Source organism: Mesoplodon densirostris, chromosome 2 (assembly GCF_025265405.1).
Source record: "Mesoplodon densirostris isolate mMesDen1 chromosome 2, mMesDen1 primary haplotype, whole genome shotgun sequence".
In the NCBI taxonomy this organism is placed as follows: domain Eukaryota; kingdom Metazoa; phylum Chordata; class Mammalia; order Artiodactyla; family Ziphiidae; genus Mesoplodon; species Mesoplodon densirostris.
This window is the reverse complement of record NC_082662.1, coordinates 37,129,923-37,154,534: the sequence shown is the minus strand read 5'-3', so window position 1 is coordinate 37,154,534 and position 24,612 is coordinate 37,129,923. Positions and strand designations below refer to the sequence as shown.

Sequence of the window (24,612 nt, the reverse complement as noted above, 5' to 3'; positions counted from 1 at the left end):
AAAACCACCAAGATTAACAGTCTCCAACTCCCTCAGGCCAGAATAGTTAGTTTCTCTAAGGCGCTCACACTCCAAATGCCAGGAGGCCCCCACAGATGTCTGATCAAATCATTCAGCCCTTGTTCTTCTCATACTCTGCAGCTGGCCTTTCATTTGGGGAGATTTAGAATTTCGACCAGTAAGAGCACCATTGTCCTGCAAACGTGACTACCAAGTGCCTGGGGTGAAGAGTGTAAACCAGTGCTCTCTTAAGAGGAAATCCAGATGGAGAGGCTGGCACCTCAAAGAAGGAACCAGACTTCCACGCCTCTGCTTCACTCAGAAGCCCCAGGTTTAAGGAATCAGGTCAAACAACAGGTTGTAAATGGGAAGAATAGAGGACCTGGAATTAGAAGCTTTCATAAAGGACACTGCAAGCTGCATGACCTTGGGCAAGTGAAGGACAATCTGCTTCTCAGCTTCCTCATCTGCAAATGGGAACCACTCAGCTCTCAGACATCTTGGAGGGTGTGGTGAGAAAGAACATTTGGATGGGCTGGCTGTCCTCTAGAGCACCACACAAATACTTCGTGACAGGTGAGGTGGCGGAGGTTTCCAATGCTCAAGTTTGGATTCTGTCCTGGGGAGAGTCACTGAATGATTTCCAGTGGGAGAGTGCCCTGATCACCGTGTGCATTTTAAGGATCAACATTTGGGAGGTGAGGAGTAGCGTGGCAAAAGGCTGAAAGAAGCAGTCCCTGAGATAGAAAAATAATCAGGAGAGAGTGTGATGTCTCAGGTGCCAAAGGAATGAAGTGTCTCAAGAAGGATACAGGGACCAACTGCATCAAACACTGTGCTCGGCCTGGGAAGGTAGCCATAAGATTGACAGCTGGATTTGCCAACATGGAGGTTGCTCTTGACTTTGAGTAGAGCTGTTTCACTGGAGTGTGGGGGTGAAATGCTGCTTTGATCGGGTTTCAGAGAAAACAGAAGAATTGGAGCCAGGGAATAGAGACTATCATTTTTAGAAGTTTTGCTATAAAGGGAGACAGAGAAATGGGGCAATTGCTGGAGGGAAATTGCAGGCAAAGATTTTTTTGAGGTTAGGAAATTTTTCAGCATGCATATAAGCTGGTTAGAATAACCTAGAACCTAGAACCTCTCAGAAAAGACTGAACTTAGCCCCCTACTGTGCCCCCTCCCTCATTCCAGATGCTAGTTTACAGGAAGCAGTTCAAGGAACTGGTTGCAAGAACGGAGTAAGACCATGTGTGTAACACCTAGCACACTGCCTCACAAACCATAGTTAACAAATATTAGCTTCTTTTTAAGCAAATATAGCAACTTAATCAAGTTAAGTAGCCAGTACAATTGTGCTGGGAGGACTTGCATGATAAACACAGGTAAGAACTCTCAGCACGGAGTTCACCCCACCACTGCTTCTTCAGTTCTATCCTCTCTAACCTTCCCGATGAAGATGCACTTCTGCAATTACTAGAGAGATGCTTCTGGAATGATGACATGATTTGGGAAATGGCAGAAGCAGCTTCGGTTAGCTTTAGTAATCCTAGCCCGTCATTAAACATTTTCATTTTCTTTTTTTCTTCTGAAATAGCCTTTATGTAAGAAAGGTTATTTAATACTGCCATAGAGCCTTTCAAGCTCCAAGATGGAAAGTTTTCTCCCTAAGGACAATTTCTATCTCCTCTGACTGCCTCTCCCCCACGATTACAGGTCTGCTGGCTCTTCCTGAATTATCAACCATCTCTTCATTCACCCACATTTGGGGGGTGCCAGTCCATCCTGCCCTGGGCATCACTGACCCATTGCTCTTTGTGAACTCCGCTGCAGACTTGGGCTTCTATAGAGTTTTGCCTCACTTACAGTGATCTGTGATAAACATGGAGGCACTGTCTCATGTTTCTTCTATCACTTTAAGAGAAGAGGGACTGCTTGATTTGCATGATCTGGAATTTGGGGGTATTTCTCAGCTATGGAGGCCCTGCCTTTCAGCTCTTGTTATGGGGCACTGCAGTATCTTCTCAACAAATCAGCCACTCTGCTCTTTGATCAGTGATTCTGGAGCTGACATTACTGCAGTTTATCTTTGTCTCCAGGGCCTTGTAATTTACTTCATTTTGTCTGGGAGGATGCTCTCTAGTAAGCTCTTGCAAACGCTTTAGCCTGAGCTGTATAAGCAATTCTCACCGAGACTTTCCACCAGGAATCTCTTGCAACTGCTCCAAGTCAATTTTGTTTCTACATTTTATTAAAACACACACACACACACACACACACACACACACACACACACACTGGACATAATTATCTAATATAACTTTACAATAATCCTTTAAGGAGTACAGCCCTTAGACCTAGGCATGTGGAGCTAAAAGAGTCCAAGAGAAACATGGTTGGAAGATGTGCTATTCTATGTTTACACTATAGAATTTCAAATGATAAATTTTGGTAGGGATTGCACTGACTCTGTACGTTGTTTTAGATACTATAAACATTTTAACAATATTAATTCTTCCAATCCATGAGTACAAAATATATTCCATTTATTTGTGTCTTCTTCATTACTTTCATCAGTGTCTTATAGTTTCAGTGTAAAAAGCCTTTCACCTCCTAATCTAAATTTATTACAAGGTATTTTATTCTTTTTGATGCAATTGTAAATGGGATTGTTTTCTTAATTTCTCTTTCTGATAGTTCATTATTAGTGTATAGAAACACAACTGATTTTAGTATATTGATTTTGTATCTTACAACTTTATTGAATTTTTAAAAATCATTCTAACAAGTTTTTTTTTTGGTGGAATCTTTAGGATTTTTATATATAATATTGTCACCTCTAAATACAGACAGTTTTACTTTTTCCTTTCCAAATTGGATGCCTTTTGTTTCTTTTCTTTCTTAATTGCTTTGGCTAGGACTTCTGGTACTACAATGAATAAAAGTGGTGACAGTGGCCATCTTTGTCTTGTTCCTGATCTTAGAGGAAAGACTCAGCTTTTTTACCATTGAGTATGACGTTATCTGTGGGTTTATCATATATGGCCTTTATTATGTTGAGGTACATTTCCTTTATACCCACTTTGTTGAGAATTTTTATTATGAATGGATGTTGAATTTTGTCACATGCTTATTTTGTATCTACTAAGATGATCATATGATTTTTTTCTCTTCATTTTATTAATGTGGTTTATCACACTGATTGATCTATGGATGTTGCACCATCCTTGCATCCCAGGAATAAATCTCACTTGATCACAGTGTATGTTGAATTTTAATGTATTGTTGAATTCTGTTTGCTAAAATTTTGTTGAGGATTTTTGCATCTGTGTTCATCAAAGATATTGGCCTGTAATTTTCTTTTCTTGTAGTGCCTTTGTCTGGTTTTGGTATCAGGATAATGCTGGCCTCATAAAATGAGTTTGGAAGTGTTCCCTCCTCTTCTATGTTTTGGAAAAATTTGAGAAGGATTGGTATTTTTTTCTTTAAATGTTTGGTAGAATTCACCAGCCATCTGGTCCTGGGCTTTTGTTTGTTGGGAGGTTTCTGACTACTGATTCAATCTCCTTACTAGTAATTGGTCTGTTTGGATTTTTATTTCTTCATGATTCAGTCTTGGTAGTTTCAAATGGTAAATTTAACATGACCACAAACTAATTACAGTTCACATTTCCCCTTCATACTCTGGGTAAGACTTGCATTTGTGGTCATTGTCAGCAAAGCACAGTCACAACCTTTCAGAGTCACTGGAAGCCAGTATTCGTGGGCAGCATGAAGGATAAGGATAGTGTGGCATCAAGAGTAATGATGTAGGAATATTACTCAGCCATAAAAAGAAACGAAATCGAGTTATCTGTAGTGAGGTGGATGGACCTAGAGACTATCATACAGAGTGAAGTAAGTCAGAAACAGAAAAACAAATACCATATGCTAACACATATATGGAATCTTAAAAAAAAAAAAGGTTCGGAACAATCTAGGGGCAGGACAAGAATAAAGACGCAGACATAGAGAATGGACTTGAGGACATGGGGAGGGGGAAAGGTAAGCTGGGACGAAGTGAGAGAGTGGCATGGACATATATACACTACCAAATGTAAAATAGATAGCTAGTGGGAAGCAGCTGCATAGCACAGGGAGATCAGCTCAGTGCTTTGTGACCATCTAGAGGGGTGGGATAGGGAGGGTGGGAGGGAGAAGAAAGAGGGAGGAGATATGGAGATGTATGTATATGTATAGCTGATTCACTTTGTTATACAGCAGGAACTAACACACCATTGTAAAGCAATTATACTCCAATAAAGATCCTAAAAAAAAAAAGAGTAATGATGTAACCAGCATGAAATAAAGGGTACTAGAGAACTGAAGAGACAAGAAGATCTATATTGTTTCTATAAAACAGGTTCCAGAAAGCCATGGTGCTGTAAATAATAACAGTACTGCTACCTTTTTCTTATGGTGGGAGATGTGAAATTAGCCAGGAATGATACACCTGACAATAAAAAAAACATGATGAGATGGTTCCTGAATCTAAAGAGAAAGAAGGGGTATCTGGATACTCTGAAGAAACTTCATGTGCACTGATTGGATAATATACACATACATAAGTATCTCTTCTTTCCCTATTGTTCTAAATCCTCATTAATAAATCATTACATCTCACATGGACCCATCAACTTATTTATACAGCAGAGACCTTATAAAAATATTAGCCAGGACTCCGCACACCCTTGGAGCAGCCCTACTCTGGGGTAAGTATTATTATCATTTTTGACAAGAGAAACTGACTCTTAAACCCATCCTTTATTCTCACCAAAGCCTTTGCTTTCTTTGGTAGAAAGAAGAGTGGGCTTAAAGGTAAAAAGACTGGAGTTTAAGCAACTAGCTCTTCCACTTACTAGTTGTGTAACCTCAGGCATGAGATAATCGGTTCTCTTAACTCTTAAAATAGCTATAATAAATACAGGACTGGTGGGAAGATCAAATGATTTCCTGCAACAATGTAGGTCAGAACATTCTTTGAAAGGTTATACAAATGTCAGTAACTATTCCTACTGTTTTAATGTTTGACTTCTGTTGTTTCTACTTCTAGACCACCTGAATTATCATCATAATTTCACTCATATTTTTTAATTAATTAATTTTTATTTTTGGCTGCACTGGGTCTTCGTTGCTGCACGCAGGCTTTCTCTAGTTGCAGCGAGCAGGGTCTACTCTTCATTGTGGTGCGTGGGCTTCTTGTTCTGGTGGCTTCTCTTGTTGTGGAACACGGGCTCTAGGCGCGTGGGCTTCAGTAGTTGTGGCATACAGGCTCAGTAGTTGGGGCTTGCGCGCTCTAGAGCACAGGCTCAGTAGTTGTGGCGCACAGGCTTTGTTGTTCCACAGCATGTGGGACCTTCCTGGTCCAGGGCCCAAACCCATGTCCCCTGCATTGGCAGGCGGATTCTTAACCTCTGCGCCACCAGGGAAGTCCCCGTTTCACTAATTTAATGAGGAAAAAACCTGTTTTTTAAATTTTTCTTACTTGGATTATTCTGTCCAACTCACTTGCCTGTCTCCAAACTTCTGCCCTATCGGCAGGAAGATCAGGAGACTCCTGGGAACAGAGAAGGAGGGTCGCTGAAATGAAGCCAACATCTCATATACAGGGACTTGTCTTCAACTGGCATGCCAGTGCGTAACTGAGCTCAGTGGAAAGGCTAAATAAATCTCATAAGATCTGTAGCGTAGTATTTACTGATCTCTTTACTGTCTCCGTAGTTTTTCCTTTTCCACAATGTCATACAGTTGAAACCATATAGTATGTAGACTTTTCAGACTGGCTTCTTTCATTTAGCAACATGTATCTAAGGTTCCTCCATGCCTGTTCATGGCTTGACAGTGCATTTCTTTTTAGAGCCAAATAATACTCCATTGTCTGGATGTACTACAGTTTGTTTATCCATTCACCTAATGAAGGACATCTCGGTTGCTTCCAGTTGTTGGCGATTATGATTTTTTAAAGATAATTAAACCAAAAGGCCCTTACTACTGTATAAGCCAGAGCAATGTGCAACATTTGGGCCATACTGTGCCACTGTGTGCAGTTTTGTATAGACATAAGTTTTCAGCTCAATTGGGTAAATACCTACAACAGTAATTGCTAAATCATGTGGTCAGACTATGTTTAGCTTTTTAATATGTTGCCAAAATGGCTGAACGATTCTGCATTCCTGCCAACAATGAATGAGACTTCCTGTTGCTCCACATCCTTGCCAGCATTTGTTGTGTCAGTATTTTGTATTTTAGCCATTCTAATAGGTGTGGTGATATTTTATTCTTGTTTTAATCTGCATTTCCCTAATGACACATGAGATATGGGCATCTTTTCATATGCTTATTTGCCATCTGTATATATCTTGTCAGATGAGGTGTCTGTTAAAGTCTTTGGCCTATTTTTAACTGGGTTGGTTGTTTTTCTTATTGCTGAGTTTTAAGAGTTCTTTGTATATTTTGAATGAAAGTCTTTTAAAAATCAAACGTGTTTTGCAAGTATTTTTTTCTGGTTTGTGGCTTGTTTTTTCATTATTTTATCAGTGTCTTTCACAGAACAAAAGGTTTTAATTTTAGTAAGTCAAGTTATTGATTTTTTCTTTCATGAATTGTACTCTTGGTTTTGTATCTAAAAACTCACTGCCAAATCCAAGTCCACACAGATTTTCTCCTGTTATATTCTAGAAGTTTTGTGTTTTACATTTAGGTCTATTAGATTCCATTTTGAGTTAATTCTCATGAAAAGTGTAAGGTGAAAGATTTAGTTTCTACATATGGATGTCCAATTGTTCTAGCATCACTCGTCGAACAGATGATCCTTTTTTTTCTGTTGAATTGCCTTTGCTCCTTTGTCAAGGATCAATTGACTATATTGGTGTATTTCTATTTCTGGACTCTCTATTCTGTTCCATTGATCTGTTTGTCTATTCTTTTGCCAATACCATGCTGTCCTAATTACTGTAGCTTTATCTTAAGTCTAATGTCATGTAGCATCAGTCCTTCAACTTTGTTCTTCTTTATCAGTATTATGTGGACTATTCTCAGTTGTTTGCCTTTCCATATAAACTTTAAAATAAGTTTGTTGATATCCATAAAATAATTTGCTGGGATTTTAACTGAGATTACGTTGAATCTATAGATCAAGTTAGGAGGAACTGACATTTAAACAATATTGAATCTTTCTATCCATGAACATGGAATAGCTCTCAATTTATCTAAATTTCTCTGATCAGAGTCTTGTAATTATATATATAAATTTATATATATCAATATATTTAGATTTATACCTAAGTATTTCATTTTGTGTGTGATAATATAAATGATATTATGTTTTTAATTTCATATTCCAATTGTTCATTTCTGGTATATAGGAAAGCAACTGACTTTTGTATTTTAACCTTATATCCTGGAACCGTGCTATAACTGCTGGTTAGTTCCAGTTTTCTGCCAGTTCTCTGGGATTTTCTAGAGTCAATCATGTCGAACAAAGACAGTTTTATTCCTTCCTTCCTAATATCTATGCCTTTTATTTCCTTTACTGTTATTATTGAATTAGCTAGACCTTTCAGTATACGCTGAATAGGAGTAGTAAAAAGGGACATTCTTGCCTTTTCCCAAACTTAGGGGGAAAGCATCTAGTTTCTCATCATCAAGCATGATGTTAGGTGTAGATTTTTTTTTTTTTTTTTTTTTTTTTTGCGGTACGCGGGCCTCTCACTGCTGTGGCCTCTCCCACTGCGGAGCACAGGCCCCGGACGCACAGCCTCAGTGGCCATGGCTCACGGGCCCAGCTGCTCCGTGGCATGTGGGATCTTCCCGGCTCAGGGCGCTAACCCGTGTCCCCTGCATCGGCAGGTGGACTATCAACCACTGCACCACCAGGGAAGCCCTAGGTGTAGATTTTTTGTAGATGTTCTTTATCTTATTGAGCAAGTTTCTTTCCATTCCTATTTTGCTGAGAGTTTTTCCTAAAATCACGATTGGATGTTGGATTGTATCAAGCGCTTTTCTGCACCTTATAGATACGATCATATGATTTTTCTTCTTTAGCCTGTTGATGTGATGCAATACAGTAATTGATTTTCTAATGTTGAACCAACCTTGCATATCTGGAATAAATTCCACTTCATTTAGGTGTGTGGTTCTTTTTGTACATCATTGGATTAAATATGCTAATATTTTGTTGAGAATTTTTGCATTATGTTCATGAGAGATATTGGTCTGTAATTTTCTTATAATGTCTTTATCTGGTTTTAGTTTTAGGGTAATGCTGGCTTCACAGAACAAGTTAGAAAGTGTTCCCTCTGCTTCTATTTTCTGGAAGAGATTATAATTGGTATCGTCTTTTCCTTAAATGTCTGATAGAAGTCACCAGTGAAACCATCTGAGCCTGGTGTTTTCTGGAAGGTTACTAATTATTGATTCAATTTTCTTGGTAGATATAGGTCTCTTCAGATGATCTGTTTCTTCTTGTATGAGTTTTGGTAGTTTGTGTGTTCCAAGGAATTGGTCTGTTGCATCTAAGTTATCAAATTTGCGGGCACAGAGTTGCTCATAATATTCCTTTATTATGCTTTTAATATCCATGCGATCAGTAGTGATGATCCTTCTTTCATTTCTGATATTAGTAATCTGTGTCTTCTCTCTTTTTTTTTTGGCTAGCCTGGTTAGAGGTTTACTGCTTTTATTAATATTGCAAAAAAATCTGCTTTTGGTTTTATTGATTTTCTCTACTGACTTCTGCTCTTTGTTTCTTTTATTTTTTTTTGTGGTATGCGGGCTTCTCACTGTTGTGGCCTCTCCTGTTGCGGAGCACAGGCTCTGGACGCGCAGGCTCAGCGGCCATGGCTCACGGGCCTAGCTGCTCCACGGCATGTGGGATTTTCCCGGACCAGGGCACGAACCCGTGTCCCCTGCATCGGCAGGCGGACTCTCAACCACTGCACCACCAGGGAAGCCCTCTTTTTTTAAAATTAATTTATTTATGGCTGCGTTGGGTCTTCGTTGCTGAGGGTGGGGTTTCTCTAGTTGCGGTGAGCAGGGTCTACTCTTTGTTGCAGTATGCAGATTTCTCATTGCAGTGGCATCTCTTGTTGCAGAGTACCAGCCCTAGAGTGCACAGGCTTCAGTAGTTGCAGCACGTGGGCTCAGTAGTTGTGGCTCATGGGCACTAGAGTGTGGGCTCAGTAGTTGTGGTGCACGGGCTTAGTTGCTCTGCGGCAGATGGGATCTTCCTGGACCAGGCCTTGAACCCATGTCCCCTGCATTGGCAGGCGGATTCTTAACCACTGCGCCACCAGGGAAGTCCCCCTGCTCTTTGTTTCTATGAAGGTCTCCTAAGTGTTATTTCCCTTTCCACTTCTGCTCCTCTCCAACCCATCTACCTTCCCACAGCCAAAATCACCTTCCTACAAGTCAAAACTAATGCTTTTCAACTGCTTACAATACTTCGATGGCACCTTTTGCCTTCAAGATGAAGCCCAAACTTCTTATTGTTATCTCTAAAGCCCTGCATGATTTGGTCTGCTCATTCCTCCAGACTTATCATGTCTCATCCTTAGACCTCTTGGAGCTTTGACAGCATAGAAAAGAGACAGATATTAAGTTTTTACACAAATATTTATTCCAAGTATAGATAATGAAGAACTATTTAAATAGGCCAATAGAATTTACAGGAAACTCTTCAATTGATTCAGATTTTAAAAGACCATGAAGAAAAAAACTAGAGAAAGGAAGGAATAAAACTGTCTTTGTTCACAGATGACATGATTGACTATGTAGAAAATCCCAGAGAACTGGCAGAAAACTCCTGGAACTAACCAGCAGTTATAGCACGGTTCCAGGATACAAGGTTAAAATACAAAAGTCAGTTGCTTTCCTATATACCAGCAATGAACAATTGGAATATGAAATTATTCTTAGTTCCCCGATGAGGAATCGAAACCACGCCCCCTGCAGTGGAAGTGCGGACCACCAGGGAAGTCCCGAAAGTTATTTTTTTTTTAACTACAGAAAAGAAGGCACATCCAGATATATTTTTTTCATTTTAAAGGTATATAAGGACAATACAGAAAAGGTAAACTCAAAAGGAAAAAAGTACTTACAATCCAACTGTCCTAACATAACTACTACTACATTCTGCAGTAATTATTATATTCAAACCATATTCAAATATGGTTATAGTGATAGGCTTGAAGGCTATACCCTGGTTCTCAACCCTGGCATGTTAGAATCACCTGGTGGAACTTTTAAACATTAAGGTAACTGAGCCTGATTCCTGATCAACTAAATCAGAATCTCTGGGTGGTGAAGTCCTGTACTGAGAAACACTGTATACAGCCATGTCCTATGTACAGGCAGGGGCCTCACCTCAAAGGTGAGTTTATTTTTGGTATCAATCACCTGGGAAAGTGAAGAGTCCCTCAGACAGGATATGGAATCTTTTAGAGCAGTATTAGACTCATATGGGGAGCTTTAAAAATCCCAAAGCCGGGCTTCCCTGGTGGCGCAGTGGTTGGGAGTCTGCCTGCCGATGCAGGGGACATGGGTTCGTGCCCCGGTCCGGGAAGATCCCACATGCCGTGGAGCGGCTGGGCCCGTGAGCCATGGCCGCTGAGCCTGAGCGTCTGGAGCCTGCGCGTCCGGAGCCTGTGCTCCGCAACGGGAGAGGCCACAACAGTGAGAGGCCCGCATACCGCAAAAAAAAAAAAAAAAAAAATCCGAAAGCCCAGGCTACACTTCAACCCAATGACTTCAGAATCTCTAAGGGGCGGGAGGCAGACGTCAGTAATTTCTTAAGCTCCCCAGGTGATTCCAGTATTCAGTCAAGGTTAAGAACCACTGTGCTGAGAGCTCCAGGTGAGCTACAAAGTAGGAATTTGGCTTTTGGCATATGGTAGGTGCTCAATAAACATTTTCCCCACTGGGAAAAGTTCCCCATGCAGCCATAGGGAACTTGACAGGCTGTTCTGGAAATAGTAAGCTATGCCTCAGGGTATATTTTAGACTGTCCCATGTTTATAGGTCTTTCACAATTGGCTTGATTTTCACAAGCCGTTGGGGGTTAAAAGTTGTTAGTTTTGGCTCCTATATCCTTGTCTTCACAAGGAATTCCTTATGAAATGAGACTGAGCATTAACACCTCCATGCTCTTGCCCACATGGCAACCATAAAACATCATACTGTGGCAGCAGACGGGAGCTTTCCCAGCACACGGAGCACCCACCTACACCCAGCTGAAACAGATGACACCACCATTTAATTAAGTCAGCTTCCAGAAGGCTGACATCAGCTCAGGAAAAACACACCTGGACACCAGGGTCTGGCACCTTCAAGACTCCAGATGGTTCCCGTCTCTGCTGGACTAATGGGCACATTCCCCGGCTCCGGTGTCATGTTCCTCACAACCAAGGCTGAGATTTCCTTAGGGTTCTGTCTGAATGCTCTGCCTCCAGATACAGGCAGGGCGAACTCCCTCTCTTCCACTGAGTCTTTGCTCACATCTACCTTTCATTGAGGCTTGCCCTAACCGTCCCATTTAAACTTGCAATCTCTTCTCCAGCATTCCCTTGTCCTGCTCTATTTTCTTTCATAGCACTCATCACCTTCCAAGACACTGAAAACGTTACTTGTTTATCACACTTTTTGTTTACTGAACACCTTGTTCACTGGTATATCCTCAGAGCATAGAACCTGACACATAGTAGTTGCTCAAGAAAGCTGTTGAATGAATGAGGAAGCGCTTACCTCGATGTCTGGGCAGCAGACGGTAGCCCTGAGCCTTTCCCTAGGACCCTCCACTTTGAACAGCAGACTCCTTTTTGGGAAGCCAGAGCCTCTCCAGGGACCAGACTTGAACCCTCTGGAGGCATCATCCAATTGGGCTGCAGCTGACTGCACTGAGCAGCCTGAGTGCCTACCCCCCAGGGAACACAAGGTTAATTCTTGGACAACTTTGAGGTCAACAAAACCCAACACGCCAGCCTCACATCCTGGTTATTCACTCCCTCAATGACATCCTCATCAGTTTTCTCATGCTCAAGTCACTGCTGTCTGCTTCTTCTTCATGGTTCGATCTCCCACTTCTCTCCCACCTCACCATATTCTAACTTTCCACTGTCTTCCGTGAAGCTTTGACTTCTTCAATGAATGTTCCTTCCATCTTCTAATTTCATAGAAACCTGGGTCTTCACTGAAAACACCATTTCCTCTACAGCCCTATGTGATGGAGGCTGCTCTTTCTTCTATACCCCATGCATCTGAAGTTCCCTCATATCCTCTTTGTACTGCATTTATGCTTCTGAGTCACCAGTATGTCACCTTACTTAAAAAAAAAAAAAAGAAAACCTGTTCATTGCTCATGCTATCCAGAAATACTACCTCCTACCCTCCCTTGCTGTTCTCATTTACTCTCTCCCCCTTCATTAAGACTTCAGCTCACAAGACATCCTTTCCAATCAAGCTTACAAGGCTGTTCATATGGCTTAAAATTTTCACGGTTTTATCCCAATTACAAAGCACATAGTTGGTACTCACGAAATATTTGCTAAATGAATGAGTTGAAGAAATGAAATCTGGGGCATGAAGCAGGAGGCAAGCTGAGGTTCAGGTCTGATTTTGGGGCTATAGCCTTCCCAGTTTACCAGACACCAATAAGGGTAAATGGATAGGTTGAATCTCATACTTGGGCAATTATCATGATCCCACTTTATAGTAAGAAACTGAGCAATAACAGTTAAATAACTCACTCAAGATTATAGCTAGTAAGATGTGGAACTGGGCTTTAAAAATCAACATCTGACTCCACAGCCCACATTTTTAAAATAAATTTATTTATTTTATTTTTATTTTTGGCTGTGTTGGGTCTTCGTTGTTGTGCGCAGAAGCAATGCTTCTCTAGATGTGGCGAATGGGGGCTACTCTTCATTGTGGTGCATGTTGCAGTGGCTTCTGTTGTTGCAGTTCACAGGCTCTAGGCACGTGGGCTTCACTAGTTGTGGCACGTGGGCTCAGGAGCTGTGGCTCGTGGGCTCTAGAGCACAGACTCAGTAGTTGTGGCGCAGGGGCTTAGTTGCCCTGCGCCATGTGGGAATCTTCCAGGACCAGGGCTCGAACCCGTGTCCCCTGCATTGGCAGGCAGATTCTTAACCACTGTGCCACCAGGGAAGCCCAGCACAGCCCACATTTTTAACCTCCAAAAAATACTGCCCTCCTGAACAATACAGTTTGCAGTTAAAAGACAAGGTTTTGGGGCTTCCCTGGTGGCACAGTGGTTGAGAGTCCGCCTGCCGATGCAGGGGACACGGGTTTGTGCCCCGGTCCGGGAGGATCCCACATGCTGCGGAGCGGCTGGGCCCATGAGCCATGGCCGCTGAGCCTGTGCATCCGGAGCCTGTGCTCCGCAACGGGAGAGGCCACAACAGTGAGAGGCCCCGTGTACTGCAAAAAAAAAAAAAAGACAAGGTTTTGTACAGCTCACTGCATATAAGTATTTTGAATAATCTTCACAGCACTGACAAGTGATTCTGTTGTGAAGACACAAGTAGCAGGGAATTCTCAAAGGAAATAGAAACGATTTATTCCATAAAGACATAATTAAAAGAATATAATGAAGACCAAAAAAATCCAAGAAATCTATTTCCAGGTTTTCTGAGTATCATTGGATATAGAGATAATTTAAGTGTATTTCTATAAACAGTTGACCCTTGGACAACAACATGATTAGGGGCACTGATGCTGCATGCAGTCAAAAATCCGCATATAACTTATAGTCAGCCCTCCATATATGCAGTTCTTCCATAACCATGATTCTGCATGCTCAGATGTAACCAATCATGGATCATGTAGTACTCTATTGTGTACTGTTGAAAAAAATCCACATATAAGTGGATGCACTGCAGTTCAAATGTTCAAGGGTCAACTGTAATAGGTTCTTAAGAATAGAAAACATCTGGGGTGGGGAGGCCATTCCCATGCAGATATATCTGCTGCATTCTCAGTGAAGGGCCAGCTAAGTATGATTTGTGAGCCAAATCTGACCCACTATCTGTTTTGTGTATGGTCGGTGAGTTTAGAATGTCTTTTACATTTTTTTTTGTGTGTGTGAGTGGTATGTGGGCCTCTCACTGTTGTGGCCCCTCCCGTTGCGGAGCACAGGCTCCGGACACGCAGGCTCAACGGCCATGGCTCATGGGCCCAGCTGCTCCGCGGCATGTGGGATCTTCCCGGACCGGGGCACGAACCCGTGTCCCCTGCATCGGCAGGAGGACTCTCAACCACTGCGCCACCAGGGAAGCCCGTCTTTTACATTTTAATGGTTGGTTTAAAAATTAGAAGAATAATATTTAATGACATAAAAATTATATGAAATTAAAATTTCAGTGTCCATAAACAAAGTTTTGTTGGAATATAGCTAGAGCCATACTCATTGGTCTATGTGTTCTCTATGGCTGCGTTCATGTTACAGCAGCAGAGATGAGTAGTTGTGACAGAGACAACAAAGCCCCCCAAACTCAGAAATATTGACCATTTGACTCTACAAAAAGAGCTGGCCAACCTTGTTATAGGTCATTTCTTCTGACTTAACTTCCAGTTCACTGATTCTGTCCTCAGTTGTATCTAATCTGTTGCTAAATCCTTCTACTGAATTTTTAATCTTGGTCACTGTATTTTTCAATTCTATAAGTTTTGTTTTTCCAATCTAATGTTTTGCTTTCTATAGTTCCCTTTTACATGTGTAGAGTTCAATATTATCTTTATTTCCTTAAAAAGTATATTTAATTGCTTTATTTTTTAGTTTTTCGAATATTTGAACTTTATTTAATTTATTTTTTTATACAGCAGGTTCTTATTAAATATCCATTTTATACATATTAGTGTATATATGTCAATCCCAGTCTCGAAATTCATCACACCACCATCACCCACCCACACCACTTTCCCCCCTTGGTGTCCATATGTTTGTTCTCCACAACTGTGTCTCAATTTCTGCCCTGCAAACTGGTTCATCTGTACCATTTTTCTAGGTTCCACATATATACGTTAATATATGATATTTGTTTTTCTCTTTCTGACTTAATTCACTCTGTATGACAGTCTCTAGATCCATCCACGTCTCTACAAATGACCCAGTTTCATTCCTTTTTATGGCTGAGTAATATTCCACTGTATGTATGTACCACATCTTCTTTATCCATTCGTCTGTCAATGGGCATTTAGGTTACTTCCATGAACTGGCTATTGTAAATAGTGCTGCAGTGAACACTGGGGTGCATGTGTCTTTTTGAATTATGGTTCTCTCTGGGTATATGCCCAGTAGTGGGATTGCTGGGTCATATGGTACTTCTATTTTTAGGTTTTAAGGAACCTCCATACTGTTCTCCATGGTGGCTGTATCAATTTACATTCCCACCAACAGTGCAAGAGGGTTCCCTTTTCTCCACACCCTCTCTAGCATTTGTTGTTTGTATATTTTCTGATGATGCCCATTCTAACTAGTGTGAGGTGATGCCTCAGTGTAGTTTTGATTTGCATTTCTCTAATAACTAGTGATGTTGAGCAGCTTTTCAGGTGCTTCTTGGTCATCTTTAGGTCTTCTTTGGAGCAATGTCTATTTAGGTCTTCTGCCCATTTTTTGATTGGGTTGTTTGTCTTTTTAATATTGAGCTGCATGAGCTGTTTATATATTTTGGAGATTAATTCTTTGTCCATTGATTCATTGGCAAATATCTTCTCCCATTCTGAGGGCTGTCTTTTAGTCTTGTTTGTAGTTTCCTTTGCTTTGCAAAAGCTTTGAAGTTTCATTAGGTCCCATTTGTTTATTTTGTTTTTATTTCCATTACTCTAGGAGGTGGATCAAAAAAGATATTGCTGTGATTTATGTCAAAGAGTGTTCTTCCTATGTTTTCCTCTAAGAGTTTTATAGTGTCCGGTCTTACATTTAGGTCTCTAATCCATTTTGAGATTTTTGTTTTTTTGGTTTTTTTGCGCTACGCGGGCCTCTCATGGTTGTGGCCTCTCCTGTTGCAGAGCACAGGCTCGGGACGCGCAGGCTCAGCAGCCATGGCTCATGGGCCCAGCCGCTCCGCGGCATGTGGGATCCTCCCAGACCGGGGCACGAACCCGTGTCCCCTGCATCGGCAGGCGGACTCTCAACCACTGCACCACCAGGGAAGCCCTTGAGTTTATTTTTGTGTATCATGTTAGGGAGTGTTCTAATTTCATTCTTTTACATGTAGCTGTCCAGTTTTCCCAGCACCACTTATTGAAGAGACTGCCTTTTCTCCATTGTATATCCTTGCCTCCTTTGTCATAGATTAGTTGACCATAGGTGCGTGGGTTTATCTCTGGGCTTTCAATCCTGTTTCACTGATCTATATTTCTGTTTTTGTGCCAGTACCATGTTGTCTTGATGACTGTAGCTTTGTAGTATAGTCTGAAGTCAGGGAGTCTGATTCCTCCAGCTCTGCTTTTTTTCCCTCAAGACTGCTTTGGCTATTCGGGGTCTCTTGTGTCTCCATACAAATTTTAAGACTTTTTGTTCTAGTTCTGTAAAAAATGCCATTGGTAATTTGATAGGGATTGCATTGAATCTGTAGAATGCTTTGGTAGTATAGTCATTTTCACAATATTGATTCTTCCAATCCAAGAACATGGTATATCTCTCCATCTGTTGGTATCATCTTTAATTTCTTTCATCAGTGTCTTATAGTTTTCTGCATACAGCTCTTTTGTCTCCCTATGTAGGTTTATTCTTAGGTATTTTATTCTTTTTGTTGCAATGGTAAATGGGAGTGTTTTCTTGATTTCACTTTCAGATTTTTCATCATTAGCATATAGGAATGCAAGAGATTTCTGTGCATTAATTTTGCATCTGGCAACTTTACCAAATTCATTGATTAGCTCTAGTAGTTTTCTGGTGGCACCTTTAGGATTCTCTACCTATAGTATCATGTCACCTGCAAACAGTGACAGTTTTACTTCTTCTTTTCCAATTTGGATTCCTTTTATTTCTTTTTCCTCTCTGATTGCCGTGGTTAGGACTTCCAAAACTATGTTGAATAACAGCAGCGAGAGTGGACATCCTTGTCTTGTTCCTGATCTTAGAGGAAATGCTTTCAGTTTTTCACCACTGAGAATGATGTTTGCTGTGGGTTTGTCTGTCATATATGGCCTTTATTATGTTGAGGTAGGTTCTCTCTATGTCCACTTTCTGGAGAGTTTTTATCATACATCGGTGTTGAATTCTGTCAAAAGCTTCTTCTGCATCTATTGAGATGATCATATGGTTTTTATTCTTCAGTTTGTTAATATGGTGTATCACATTGATTGATTTGCGTATATCGAAGAATCCTTGCATCCCTGGGATAAATCCCACTTGATCATGGTGTATGATCCTTTTAATGTGTTGTTGGATTCTGTTTGCTAGTATTTTGTTGAGGATTTTTGCGTCTATGTTCATCAGTGATATTGGTCTGTAATTTTCTTTTTTCATAGTATCTTTGTCTGGTTTGGGTATCAGGGTGATGGTGGCCTCATACAATGAGTTTGGGAGTGTTCCTTCCATGAAAGTTTTTGGAAGAGTTTGAGAAGGATGGGTGTTAGCTCTTCTCTAAATGTTTGATCGAATTCACCTGTGAAGCCATCTGGTCCTGGACTTTTGTTTGTTGGAAGATTTTTAATCACAGTTTCAATTTCATTACTTGTGATAGCTCTATTCATATTTTCTATTTCTCCTGGTTCAGTTTGGAAGGTTATACCTTTCCAAGAATTCATCCATTTCTTCAAGGTTGTCCATTTTATTGGCATAGAGTTGCTTGTAGTAGTCTCTTAGGATGCTTTGTATTTCTCTGGTGTCTGTTGTAACTTCTCCTTTTTCATTTCGAATTTTATTGATTTGAGTCCTCTCCCTCTTTTTCGTGATGAGTCTGGCTAATGGTTTATCAATTTTGTTTATCTTCTCAAAGAACCAGCTTGTAGTTTTATTGATCTTTGCTATTGTTTTCTTTGTTTCTATTTCATTTATTTCTGCTCTGATCTTTATAACTTCTTTCCTTCTACTAACTTTGGGTTCTGTTGGTTCTTCTTTCTCTAGCTGTTTTAGGTGTAAGGTTAGATTGTTTATTTGAGATTTTTCTTGTTTCTTGAGGTAGGATTGTATTGCTATAAACTTCCCTCTTAGAACTGCTTTTGCTGCATCCCATAGGTTTTGGATCGTCGTGTTTTCATCGTCATTTGTCTCTAGGTATTTTTTGATTTCCTCTTTGATTTCTTCAGTGATCTCTTGGTTATTTAGTAACATACTGTTTAGCCTCCATGTGCTTGTGTTTTTTATGTTTTTTCCCTGTAATTGATTTCTAATCTCATAGCGTTGTGGTCAGAAAAGATGCTTGATATGATTTCAATTTTCTTAAATTTATTGAGGCTTGATTTGTGACCCAAGATGTGATCTAGCCTGGAGAATGTTCTGTGCGCACTTGAGAAGAAAGTGTAATCTGCTGTTTTTGGATGGAATGTCCTATAAATATCGATGAAATCTATCTGGTCTATTGTGTCATTTAAAGCTTGTGTTTCCTTATTAATTTTCTGTTTGGATGATCTGTCCACGGGTGTAAGTGAGGTGTTAAAGTCCTCCATTATTATTGTGTTACTGTTGATTTCCTCTTTTAGAGGTGTTAGCAGTAGCCTTATGTATTGAGGTGCTCCTATGTTGGGTGCATATATATGTATAATTGTTATATCTTCTTCTTGGATTGATCCCTTGATCATTATGTAGTGTCCTTCCTTGTCTCTTGTAACATTCTTTATTTTAAAGTCTATTTTATCTGATATGAGTATTGTTACTACAGCTTTCTTTTGATTTCCATTTGCATGGAATATCTTTTTCCATCCCCTCACTTTCAGTCTGTATGTGTCCCTAGGTCTGTAGAGAGTATATTGATGGGTTTTGTTTTTGTATCCATTCAGCGAACCTGTGTCTTTTGGTTGGAGCATTTAATCCTTTCATGATTAAGGTAATTATAGATATGTATGTTCCTGTTACCATTTTCTTAATTGTTTTGGGTTTGTTTTTGTAGGTCCTTTTCTTCTCTTGTGTTTCCCACTTAGAGAAGCTCCTTTAGCATTTGTTGTAGAGCTGGCTTGGTGGTACCGAAGTCTCTTAGCTTTTGCTTGTCTGTAAAGCTTTTGATTTCTCCGTCGAATCTGAATGAGATCCTTACCAGGTAGAGTAATCTTGGTTGTAGGTTCTTCTCCTTCATCACTTTAAATATTTCATGCCACTCCCTTTCGGCTTGTAGAGTTTCTGCTGAAAAATCAGCTGTTAACCTTATGGGAGTTCCCTTGTATGTTATTTGTCGTTTTTCCCTTGCTGCTTTCAATAATTTCTCTGTCTTTCATTTTTGCCAATTTGATTACTATGCGGCTCGGCATGTTTCTCCTTGGGTTTATCCTCTATGGGACTCTCTGAACTTCTTGGACTTGGGTGGCTATTTCTCTTCCCATGTTAGGGAAGTTTTCAACTATAATCTCTTCAAATATTTTCTCGGGTTCTTTCTCTCTCTCTTCTCCTTCTGGGACCCCTATAATGCGAATGTTGCTGCATTTAATGTTGTCCCAGAGGTCTCTTAGGCTGTCTTCATTTCTTTTCATTCTTTTTTCTTTATTCTGTTCCGCAGCAGTGAATTCCACCATTTTGTCTTCCAGGTCACTTATTGGTTCTTCTGCCTCAGTTATTCTGCTATTGATTCCTTCTAGTGTAGTTTTCATTTCAGTTATTGTATTGTTCATCTTTGTTTGTTCTTTAATTCTTCTAGGTCTTTGTTACACATTTCTTGCATCTTCTCAATCTTTGCCTCCATTCTTTTTCTGAGGTCCTGGGTCTTCTTCACTATCATTATTCTGTATTCTTTTCCTGGAAGGTTGCCTATCTCCACTTCATTTAGTTGTTTTTTTGGGGTTTTATCTTGTTCCTTCATCTGGTACATAGTCCTCTGCTTTTTCATCTTGTCTATCTTTCTGTGAATGTGGTTTTTGTTCCACAGGCTGCAGGATTGTAATTCTTCTTGTTTCTGCTGTCTGCCCTCTGGTGGATGAGCCTATCTAAGGGGCTTGTGCAAGTTTCCTGATGGGGGGGACTGGTCGTGGGTAGAGCTGGCTGTTGCTCTGCTGGGCTGAGCTCAGTAAAACTTTAATCTGCTTGTCTTCTGATGGGTGGAGCTGGGTTTCCTCCCTGTTGCTTGTTTGGCCTGAGGCGACCCAACACTGGAGCCTACCCAGGCTCTTTGGTGGGGCTAATGGCGGACTCTGGGAGGGCTCACGCCAAAGAGTACTTTCCTGAACTTCTGCTGCCAATGTCCTTGTCCCCACGGTGAGCCAAGCCAGCCCCTGCCTCTGCAGCAGACCCTTCAACACCAGCATGTAGGTTTGGTTCAGTCTCTTATGGGGTCACCGCTCCTTCCCCTGTGTCCCGATGTGCACACTATGTGTGTGCCCTCCAAGAGTGGAGTTTCTGTTTCCCCCAGTGCTGTCGAAATCCTGCAATCAAAAACGATTTATTTAAAGTCTAATTCTCTAGGAGTTCCTTCTCCCATTGCCGGACTCCAGGTTCGGATGCCTGACGTGGGGCTCAGAACCTTCACTCCAGTGGGTGGACTTCTGTGGTATAAGTGTTCTCCAGTTTGTGAGTCACCCACACAGCAGTTATGGGATTTGACTTTATTGTGATTGCACCCCTCCTACCGTCTCATTGTGGCTTCTCCTTTGTCTTTGGATGTGGGGTATCTTTTATGGTGAGTTCTAGTATCTCCCTGTCGATGATTGTTCAGCAGTTAGTTGTGATTCCGGTGCTCTCGCAAGAGGGAGAGCACATCCTTCTACTCTGCCATCTTGAACCAATCTATCTAATTGCTTTATAAACTGTGTCTGGTAATTCCGATTTCAGAAGTCTTTCTGGGTACCCCTCTGTTGTCTGCTGTTGTTCATGGTTCTCTCTAATGGAGTCTTGTTTCCTTATGTGCTTAGTAATTTTTCCTGTGAGCTATTCATTTCCTTCAAAAGTTATCTGTGAGGAATTCATGTCTTCCTCCAGAGAGGGACTGCAATTGCTTCTGCCAGGAGCTTGGAGGCACTGCCAGTCTGGAAGACCTTGGATGGAGTTCATAGCTTCAAGTCCATGGATCACCTGAGTGACGAGAGCCCTGGCTGTGAGTATCAAGCATTTCTTTTTTGTTGACTTATTGCCCTGCTCAGAGCTCTGGCAGTTTCCTGCAGTCCTGATTTAGAGGTACAGGTTTATTTAGTTCTAGTTTATCCTTAAGTTGAGTCCTTTGGGGTTCCAGTTCAATGCAGAAAGGATCAAAAGATGGAAAATGTGGAAGTTAGTAGACCTGGAGGCTAGAATGAGAAGGTCTTACACTGAATCAGAGTTTCAGAGGAAGAGTAGAGAGAGAATGGGGGAGAGGCAAAATTTAAAGAGATAATGGCAAAAAATTTTCCAGAACATATGAATTCATATACCATAGAAGCTAAGTTAATCCAATCAAGATAAACAAAAAGAAATTCCTACATTTGTATATTTACTCATAGAATGCTTACTTTTATTCTTCATAAAAACCTTAGGAAATGGGTATTACTATCTATGTTTTTCATAAAGGAAAATTGTGATTCGGAGAGCCAAAATGAATTATCTAAGGTCATATAATTCTAAGCAGAAGGAGCAGAATTCAAATCCAGTTCTGATCCAAGTTCAGGTCCTTTCCTATATAACAGAAATAGAACACAACACAGCAGAGAAAGACTTCATAAGGGGAGATCTGAATATTGCTAAGGAATTACCTCCAAAACCCAGGATCCTTAACTTGGAAACTTCTCCCTGGAAGCAGGTAAAAACCTTTCCCATGTATCTGTGCTTTGTTCTGAAGATAGCATTGGATTAGAACAGTTTTTACAGTAAGAGGCAGGAAAGTTCTAGCTTATACCTTAAATGGTGAGTTAAATACAATGAAGCCAAGCCAGTTCCCCAGGCTAAAGACCAAGTTGACTCAAATGTTTTATGGAACTGGTCTGGTACACAAAAGAAAGCTATACAACAGCTTACTATGTACCACCCAACTGTCAGGTCAGCAGGGCAGGAGTGTCCTCTTAATTCCCCTCCTTACACTGCTGAAGACAGTTTAAATAGTATAGTTAACGTGTCCTGGATAACATGTCTTTTGTTCATCAATGTGATTCAACTTGGTAAATTACTACATCTCTTCCGTTCTGGAGGCATTTCACTTGCTTATAGCTTATGCTTGATTTGTTTTTTGCCCAGAGCACTAAATTAAGAGTTTTCTAAGGAAGAAGCCTGTGGACTTCCAGCATAATCAAGCCCCATTCCCTAGATGTTAACATGTGACTGACATCTCTATACTAGCTTGATATATAGAAGACACTGTTCTTCCCTCATGGCTGCCTCCATGATGTATAAAAGCTGGGAGCCAAGAAGCCAGTTGCCAGGAAAAGGGGCTAGATGCCAGACAATTCAGTGGGAAAGCCAAATAACCCTGGGTTTGATGCCTTGTATGTAGGTGCAGCCATCACTATCAGAAGCAGCTGTGGTCAAGGCCTCATGTAAGAGAGGAAAGAAAGAGACACAATTCTGATCTTTCACGTCTGTCTGGTACAGGACAGGGGCAGAGGTGTACAAAGATGACTAACCACAGAAAGGAGCCACAGGAAGTTCTGCAACCATTTCCTGCACATCCACCACGTCAGGGGCCCTGTGCAGGGCACGAATGCAGACTGGATAGAGCCCAATCTCCAGGCAGCCCAGTCTAATGAGGGAAGCCCACAGGCATCCACCTGTCATCCGTGCAGCCATGCAGCCATCCATGCAGCCATGAATTCAGTGTTTACTGAGCACCTAACAAACATATGGCAGCGCTGCCTAGGTGCTAGGGAGACCAAGAGGGCCAGGACAGGGAAGGATTCGGAAAGAATTAGACACCTATCTGAAAGCCCCTGTAAATTCACCATTTCAATTCAATCCTTACAATGACCCTGTGAGGTAGGTATACTGATGTCCTCGTTACAGGTGAAACTGAGGTTCAGAGTGGTTAAGTGGTCTGCCCCAAATCACAAAGAAAGTAAATGGGAATCTGGGATTTGAACCAAGCATGGCCTGGTTCCGAGCCTGTGCTCTTAATAAATTAATAACTATTACACAGTTAATTATAGTATAATGAGATAATGGGTGTCAGAGGTAGAAAATTCACAGGAAGCAGAGGAAGAGATAATTAATTCTGTACAGGAAGGAGGTGGACTTTAAGTTTTCCTAGTGGACATGCAAGGAAAGGGGGTTTCAGACACAGATAAAAAAACATATAGAAGAGTAGAGGGAAAGGGAGGATCGGCCTATGGGAGAGAGACAGGAGTTAAAGCATGGAGGAAGCCTGAGCACAGAAGGCTTTGCATGCCTGGTTGCAGAGCATCTTTGAAAGGCTTTGCAATGCCTCTTGCTGTGATCATCCTCCACTCTGCAGCAGAAGCCTTTCCTCCTTGTCCTTCAAGCTCCTGGTGGGAGCTCCTTCTGTAACAAGCTTCCTGTGCCAGCCAAATGTAAGGCCTTATGCTTGCACCCACAATCTCATCCTCTCCAGGCCCCTGCAGACTGTAACGTGCTCTAAGCTTCAGCTGACAGACTGAGGACAGAGGCCCCAGGGATCCGCCAACAACCACAGGTGTGATGAGAGCTGGCCCTTCGAGGTTGGCCCTCAGCTCTCAGACCTCTCTACAACAGAGTCAAGGAACTGTCTCATTCTACTCACAGTTTAGAGTCCAACTTCAGGAGGAAGCCCAACCGATCATATTCTGAAAAAGAAAAGAAAAGCAGAAAATGTCACTGATGTCAAGCCACTGCTGACACTAGCAGATTACACTCCCCAACCCAGACCCAGACCACAAGGGTGGGCAACTGCTTCCAGATCCAAACACATAAGCCGCAAGTAAATTTAAGTCACCAAACTCTTGCTGAACACCTGGTCTTGTGAAGGACCAGGTTCAATGCCGGGTATTTCCCAGGCCTTATAGGCCAACCACTCCTATGCTGACATATAACTGTCCTCCTGTTCATATGTGGTACTTGAAACTGAAATTTAGTTAGCCACAAAAATGGGACCCTTGGAGAAGTAAGAGGGTCAGAAGCAACCTCTGCTTCCTCTAAGCTATAAGCTCTAAGATTTATGTTGAATCAGTGATGTTAACTATGGAGTAAAAATATGGTAGAAAGGGGTGCTCAAATCCATGGCAATGATCCTCTTCATGACAATCACAAAGAAGCGATAGACCTTATTTCATAAAGGACAGGAAATTTAAAATGAAATCTAAAAACAAATTGGTAATATGTTTGCAACAAATGATAAATCATTGATATTGTACTTAATTTTTCTATATCTTGCCTCATTCTAAAACAAAGTTGAAGCAGTTTTACAAAATTTTCTGAAGTACAAGATTTTAAAAAAGAAGAAATCTTTTAAAAATGTTGTAGGCAAAGGGAAAATCAGCATAGGAAAAATAATAAAAAGCAGCCAGGATAAGAATACC

At 41.0% G+C, this 24,612-nt stretch overlaps 1 protein-coding gene across 4 annotated transcripts in view; it reads right to left on the bottom strand.

Annotated features, from left to right (window-relative positions):
- The window catches only part of ST3GAL3 (ST3 beta-galactoside alpha-2,3-sialyltransferase 3), a 227,642-nt gene that overhangs the window by 75,731 nt on the left and 127,299 nt on the right, over window positions 1–24,612 (bottom strand). For 3 of the 4 annotated variants that reach the window (XM_060089674.1, XM_060089671.1, XM_060089670.1), the window contains one exon: window positions 23,838–23,880. Coding sequence is in view for 3 of the 4 variants with exons in the window: in XM_060089671.1 (XP_059945654.1) it covers window positions 23,838–23,880 (43 nt within the window). In the remaining variant the exon portion in view is untranslated. Of the gene's footprint in view, window positions 1–11,778; window positions 11,948–23,837; window positions 23,881–24,612 lie in introns of those variants that run through there. The other variant, XM_060089672.1, reaches the window with a different exon arrangement.